Source organism: Vigna unguiculata, chromosome 4 (genome assembly GCF_004118075.2).
Source record: "Vigna unguiculata cultivar IT97K-499-35 chromosome 4, ASM411807v1, whole genome shotgun sequence".
Taxonomy (NCBI): Eukaryota; Viridiplantae; Streptophyta; class Magnoliopsida; order Fabales; family Fabaceae; genus Vigna; species Vigna unguiculata.
Window position 1 is genome coordinate 16,983,127 of NC_040282.1, and position 5,984 is coordinate 16,989,110.

Here is a 5,984-nt window from a genome sequence, read left to right on the forward strand (position 1 = left end):
ATTAATTTGGTAATTTGTGATTGGTGAACTTTTAATTGAATCAAGGAATCATTGCGTTTTCTCTTCATTGCGAATTTAAGTTTGTTGTGAATCTGCCTGCCAAACTCCCCCTGTGTTATTGTGTTGTGTTTGAATCTGGAGATTGAAGCTTTGGACGAAAATATTGGTCGTTGGGAGACGACTTGGTTCAATTGTCATATACTGCATTTTATCTTATTTAATTTCGTGGGGTACGACCTCTATCAAATTTGGTGTCGTTGCCGGGGACCAATAGTTTTATTCAAAGTAAAAATTTCAGTGTGTTTGTGTTTATGTCTTGGTGTTTTGATGTGCTTTTAGTTCAAGTGTGGTTGAGTTGGTATATGTTGATTGTGGTAGTGTTTCTGTGTGTTTTCGTGTAGTGTGTGTGTTGTCTATGTAGTAGAGTGAATAGTGTTGCGGTGCGCATGAATAGTGTCATTTCTAGAAGTGAATAGTGCATGAATAGGGTCCGATTCTGGTATTTAACTTGTGGATTTTTGTTCTGGTAGCTACAGTGCTTGTTTTGACTTGAAATTTTCCCCCCCACTTCTAAGACATTGAACTTGATGGGAAAAATGGCTGGAGCAGTTGGTATGGTCTGATTTGAGAGATTCAAAAAATTTTTGGACTGATTTTTAGTCAAACTTCAGAGGACCAAAACTTTTGCTCTACCGGTTATCAAACTCAGATTCTCTAGAAAATGCCATTTTCTATATTTTAGCAATGTTTTTTGTGATTTTTCTTCATTTTTTTCACTTTTGAAAAAAATTTAAAAATACTTGCACTTTGAATTTTGAGCTGATTTTTTTTGTGGTACTGTTTGAGCACTCAAAGGACAATCCTATCAATTTTCAAGTCATTTGGAGTTCGTTTGAGTATACTTGTAGTTATACCCTATGTTATGCAAATACCACTAGAATTAATGTATTTTGGTGCATGACTAGGGGAAACCCAAGTGAATTAAGACTCATTGACCCTGATATTGATAAGACATTCCACAGAGGACGTAGGCATCTTAGAAATCCATCTTCGCATGTTGATTATACTGTGACTTTTCCCAATTCCTCTGATTCTCTTCATACTTCTGACACTTCTCATTTTGTGCATTCTTTGCATTCTGAGCATATTGTTTATTCTGATCATTTTGATTTTCATACTGATAATATGGCTCAACCTCCTCCACCTCATGAGAGGACCATGAGTGAGCTCACTGCATCAAATCTCTAAACATCTCCTTCTACAATATTTTTATGAAGGCCTACACCACATGGACAAAAACATGATTGATGCTGCAAGTGGTGGCACTCTTGGTGACATGACCCAACTGCAGCTAAACAACTAATCGAGAGTATGGCTTCAAATTCTCAACAATTTGGCACAAGGAGTGATGCCATAGTTGTTAGAGGAGTTCATGATGTAGGGTAGCCGAATACACCAAGAAGTTGGAGAGTAAGATTGATGCTCTTACCACACTGGTTAACCAACTTGCTTCTAATCAAAGAGCTCCAACTGCAAGAGTTTATGGCTTAGACGTATGTAGCTAATATTTTCAACAACAATAGACCCCAACACCAGCAACAAAACCATGATTTGTCAACAAACATATACAATCCAGGATGGAGGAATCACCGTAATCTGTGATGGGGAAACCAGGGCAACCAGCAGCAGCAAACTCAACAAAGGGTTACGCCTACACAAATTACTCACATTCCACTTGTACCCATACCAGCTCCTGTTGCACCTGCACCTTCCTCTTCTACTTCATTGGAAGAGTTGGTCCAAATGATGACACTACAAAATATGCAATACCAGTAAGAGACCAGAGCTTCAATTTAGAGTTAGACAAATCAAATGGGGTAGATGGCCACTCAGCTAAACCAAGCACAGGCTCAGAATTCTGACAAGCTCCCATGACAAACGGTGGAGAATCCGAGAAATGTGAGTGCCATCACATTGAAGTCTGGGAAGAACATTGAAGTTCCCACTCTTGAGCCTACACCTCAAAAGGAAGTTGACCCTACTACTACACTTCAGAGAAATCATGATGCTCATGCAGCCGATCCTTCCACATCTGGTGTGACTCTTACGCCTTCCACCTCTACTGTTGCACCTTTCATACTTCTTCCTTTCCATCCAAGATCCATTCCAAGCAAAAAGATGGAAGAGGTCGACAGGGAGATCTTAGAGACATTCAAGAAGGTGGACGTGAAGATACCTCTTTTGGATGCCATCAAACAAATCCCCATATATGCAAAGTTCTTGAAGGAGCTATGCACGCACAAGAGGAGGCTAAAGGGGAACGAGAAGATCAGCATGGGGAGAAATGTTTCAGCATTGATAGGTAAATTTGTTCCTCAGATTCCTGAGAAGTGCAAGGACCCAAGTACATTTTGCATACCTTGCATCATAGGTAACAATAAATTTGAAAATGCAATGCTTGATCTTGATGCTTCAATAAATGTAATGCCTCTGTCTATTTTTAAATCTCTTTATCTTGGACCCCTGCAACCTACGGGTGTGGTGATTCACTTGGCAAATAGAAGTGTTGCCCACCCCGCATGTTTAGTTGATGATGTTTTGGTTCGTGTTGGTGAATTGATTTTCCTTGCTGATTTTTACATTCTTGATATGGAAGAGGGATTTTCACATGGTTCTGCAACAATCATTTTAGGCTGAACATTTTTGAAAACTGCACGAACCAAGATTGATGTCCATGCAAGTACTTTGTCCATGGAGTTTGATGATATTGTGGCGCGTTTTAATATTCTAGATGCCATGAAACATCCTTCTGAGCATCATTCTGTTTTTCACGTTGATATTATTGATGATGCTGTTGATGAACATATTTCTGATTTCCACCCTTTGCATCGCATGAAATATGCATCTGTGTCTGAATTGTATGAATTTGCATACATTGGTGTTGACTGTGATTCATATTCTGATTCTGATTTTGATTTCGATGTTGATTTTGACTCACTAGGTGTTGTACCATATGACTTTGATGTTATACAATCAGATTGCACTAACCATGTTGTAGGAAGTATATATGCATCTGATTGTTATGTTAAGCTACAGGCTGTGGAACCCATTTCTCCCTCCCATCTGGTTCCTGATATTCAGCTAGCATCCAACATTCCAAAGTTGAAACCCCTACCAGACAACCTCAAGTATGTCTACTTGGAGGAGGAGGACAAACTGTCTGTCATCATTTCCACCTCCCTCACTACTGAACAAGAGCAAAGGTTGTTGCATGTTCTTAAAAAGCACAAGAAGGCAATTTGATGGACATTGGCTGACATTCCTGGTATTAGCCCATCAACATACACGCATAGGATATTATTGGAAGATGGAGCAACGCTAGTGAGATAGCCACAAAGGCGACTCAACCCTGCCATCTCAGATGTTGTCAAGAAGGAGGTGACCAAGCTTTTACAAGCTGGGATCATCTACCACATTTCAGATAGGCAGTGGGTTAGCCCCATCCATGTTGTTCCCAAAAAGACATGTCTCACTATAGTCAAGAATGAAAAAGAAGAGCTGATTCCAACAAGGGTGCAAAACAGTTGGAGGGTTTGCATCGACTACAAAAGGCTAAATCAAGAAACCAGGAAAGATCATTTCCCCCTACCTTTTATTGATCAGATGCTTGAGCGCTTGGCAGGTAAGTCCCACTATTGCTTTCTTAATGGTTTTTCTAGTTACGTTCAAATTCATATTGCACCTGAGGACCAAGAGAAAACCACATTCACCTGTCCCTTTGGCACTTCTGCCTATAGAAGGATGTCGTTCGGCCTACAATGCCCCTGACACATTCCAGCGGTGCATGCTTAGCATTTTCAGTGATTTTCTTGAAAAATGCATAGAGGTGTTTATGGACGATTTTACTGTGTATGTATCCTCCTTCGATGCATGTTTAGATAGTTTGGACAAAGTTTTGAATAGGTGAATCCAATCTAACCTTGTTCTCAATTTTGAAAAATGTCATTTCATGGTAGAACAAGGCATAGTATTGGGGCACAGAATTTCGAGTAAGGGTATTGAAGTTGACCCTACCAAGATTTCAATTATTTCACAATTGACTTACCGCTCTTCTGTGCGAGAGGTTCATTCTTTTCTTGGCCATGCAGGGTTTTACAGGCGCTTCATCCAGAACTTCAATAAGAAGGCCCTTCCACTATCCAACTTGCTGTAAAAGGATGTTGACTTCATCTTTGATGAAGGATGCGAAGAGGCTTTTGATTGCCTCAAGAAGGCCCTGACCACCACTCTGATCATTCAAGTGCCCGATTGGACAACCTTGTTCAAGTTGATGTGCGATGCATCCAATTATGCATTGGGGGTTGTTCAGGCTCAAAGGATTGACAAACAGTAGAGGGTAATCTACTACGCCTCCAGGACATTGGATGTTGCCCAAACAAACTACACCACAACAAAGAAGGAGCTTCTTGTAGTTGTTTTTGCGCTTGAAAAGTTTAGATCTTATCTACTTGGTTCTCCTGTTGTTGTGTTTACTGACCATGCAGCTTTTAAGTACTTTTTGAAGAAGGCATAATCCAAGTCTCAATTGATAAGATGGATGCTTTGGCTCTAAGAATTTGATTTGGAGATCCGTGATAAGAGCAAAGCACAAAACTTTGTTGTAGACCACCTGAGCAGGATTAAGAGGTCTACTGAAGATGCGTCACCGATCTGGGATGACTTTCCCGATGAAAGTTTGTTGACACTCTATGCTTCTTTTCCCTCACCTTGGTTTGCTAATATTGTGAATTATCTTACTGCTTCTGTTTTTCCTCCCCTAGCATCCATAGCTTAATGTGATAAATTCAAGAGCGATGCTAGGTGTTATATTTTGGATGACCCCTATTTGTGGAAAATGTGCAATGATCAGGTTACCAGGAGATGCATTTCGGACCATGAGATTGACTCGATCCTCAAATTTTGCCATTCATCTGCACCTGGTGGTCATCTTGGCACACAAAGGACAACTCGCAAGGTGCTAGATTGTGGATTTTATTGGCCCACCATCTTCAAGGATGCCTGGAGGATTTGTAGCACGTGTGAGCAGTGCCAACGAGCAGGAGGAGCCATTTCTTGGAGACAACAGATGCCTCAACAACCCATGTTATTTTGTGAGGTCTTCGATGTCTGGGGTATAGATTTCATGGGTCCTTTTCTTGTCTCTTTTGGTTTCACTTAGATTTTGCTTGTTGTTAATTATGTTTCAAAATGGGTGGAAGCTAAAGCCACCAGGACTAACGATGCTTGTGTTGTTATAGACTTTGTCAAGTCTCACAAATTTTGCAGGTTTGGAATTCCTAGAGCTATCGTTAGTGACCAGCGCACCCATTTTTGCAATAGATCCATGGGGGCTTTGCTTCGAAGTATGGGGTTGTGCACAAGATTTCTACACCATATCATCCCCAGACTAACAGGCAAGCTGAGATCTCAAATAGAGAAAACAAGAGAATCTTGGAGAAGATTGTGCATCCCAACAAGAAGGATTGGAGCAAAAGACTCGAGGACGCTCTTTGGGCTCACAGGACTGCTTACAAGGCACTTATAGGGATGTCTCCTTATCGGGTTGTCTTTGGTAAGTCATGCCACCTTCTAGTGGAGATAGAGCATCAAGCCTACTGGGTTGTCAAGTCATGCAACTTCTCACTTGATCAAGTTGGGGAGGAAAGGAAGTTGCAATTGAACGAGTTAGATGAGATCCGTCTATAGGCATATCAAAACTCTATGTTCTACAAAGAGAAGACCAAGAGATTCCATGATAGCTCCATAGCTAGAAAGGAGTTTGTTGTCGGTCAGCAAGTGTTATTGTATAATTGCAGACTTGGACTCATAAGTCTATCTGTTGTTGTTTCCTTTTTGTTAATTTGTGTTATGTTTTTTTTTTCTGTTTGGGACACTCACTTCACTTTTGGAGGATGAATTGTTGGTTATTCTGTGGACTGATATCT

The 5,984-nt window shown here is 40.6% G+C and overlaps 1 protein-coding gene across 1 annotated transcript; it reads left to right on the top strand.

Moving 5' to 3' along the window:
* The first annotated feature begins 1,661 nt into the window (after window positions 1-1,661).
* LOC114180549 lies at window positions 1,662-5,745 on the top strand. The gene is made up of 6 exons (XM_028066860.1): window positions 1,662-1,877; window positions 1,981-2,362; window positions 3,002-3,188; window positions 4,678-4,804; window positions 4,910-5,014; window positions 5,380-5,745. The coding sequence occupies exons 1-6, from the start codon at window positions 1,662-1,664 to the stop codon at window positions 5,743-5,745; spliced, it is 1,383 nt and encodes a 460-aa protein (XP_027922661.1).
* Window positions 5,746-5,984: the final 239 nt, after the last annotated feature.

Coding starts and splice junctions, on each gene's coding strand:
- LOC114180549 (XM_028066860.1), top strand. CDS start 1,662: ATGGGGAAACCAGGGCAACCAGCAGCAGCAAACTCAACAAAGGGTTAC. Junction 1,878..1,980: donor AGTTAGACAAATCAAATGGG/GTAGATGGCCAC, acceptor ATCACATTGAAG/TCTGGGAAGAACATTGAAGT. Junction 5,015..5,379: donor CACAAAGGACAACTCGCAAG/GTGCTAGATTGT, acceptor TTTTTGCAATAG/ATCCATGGGGGCTTTGCTTC.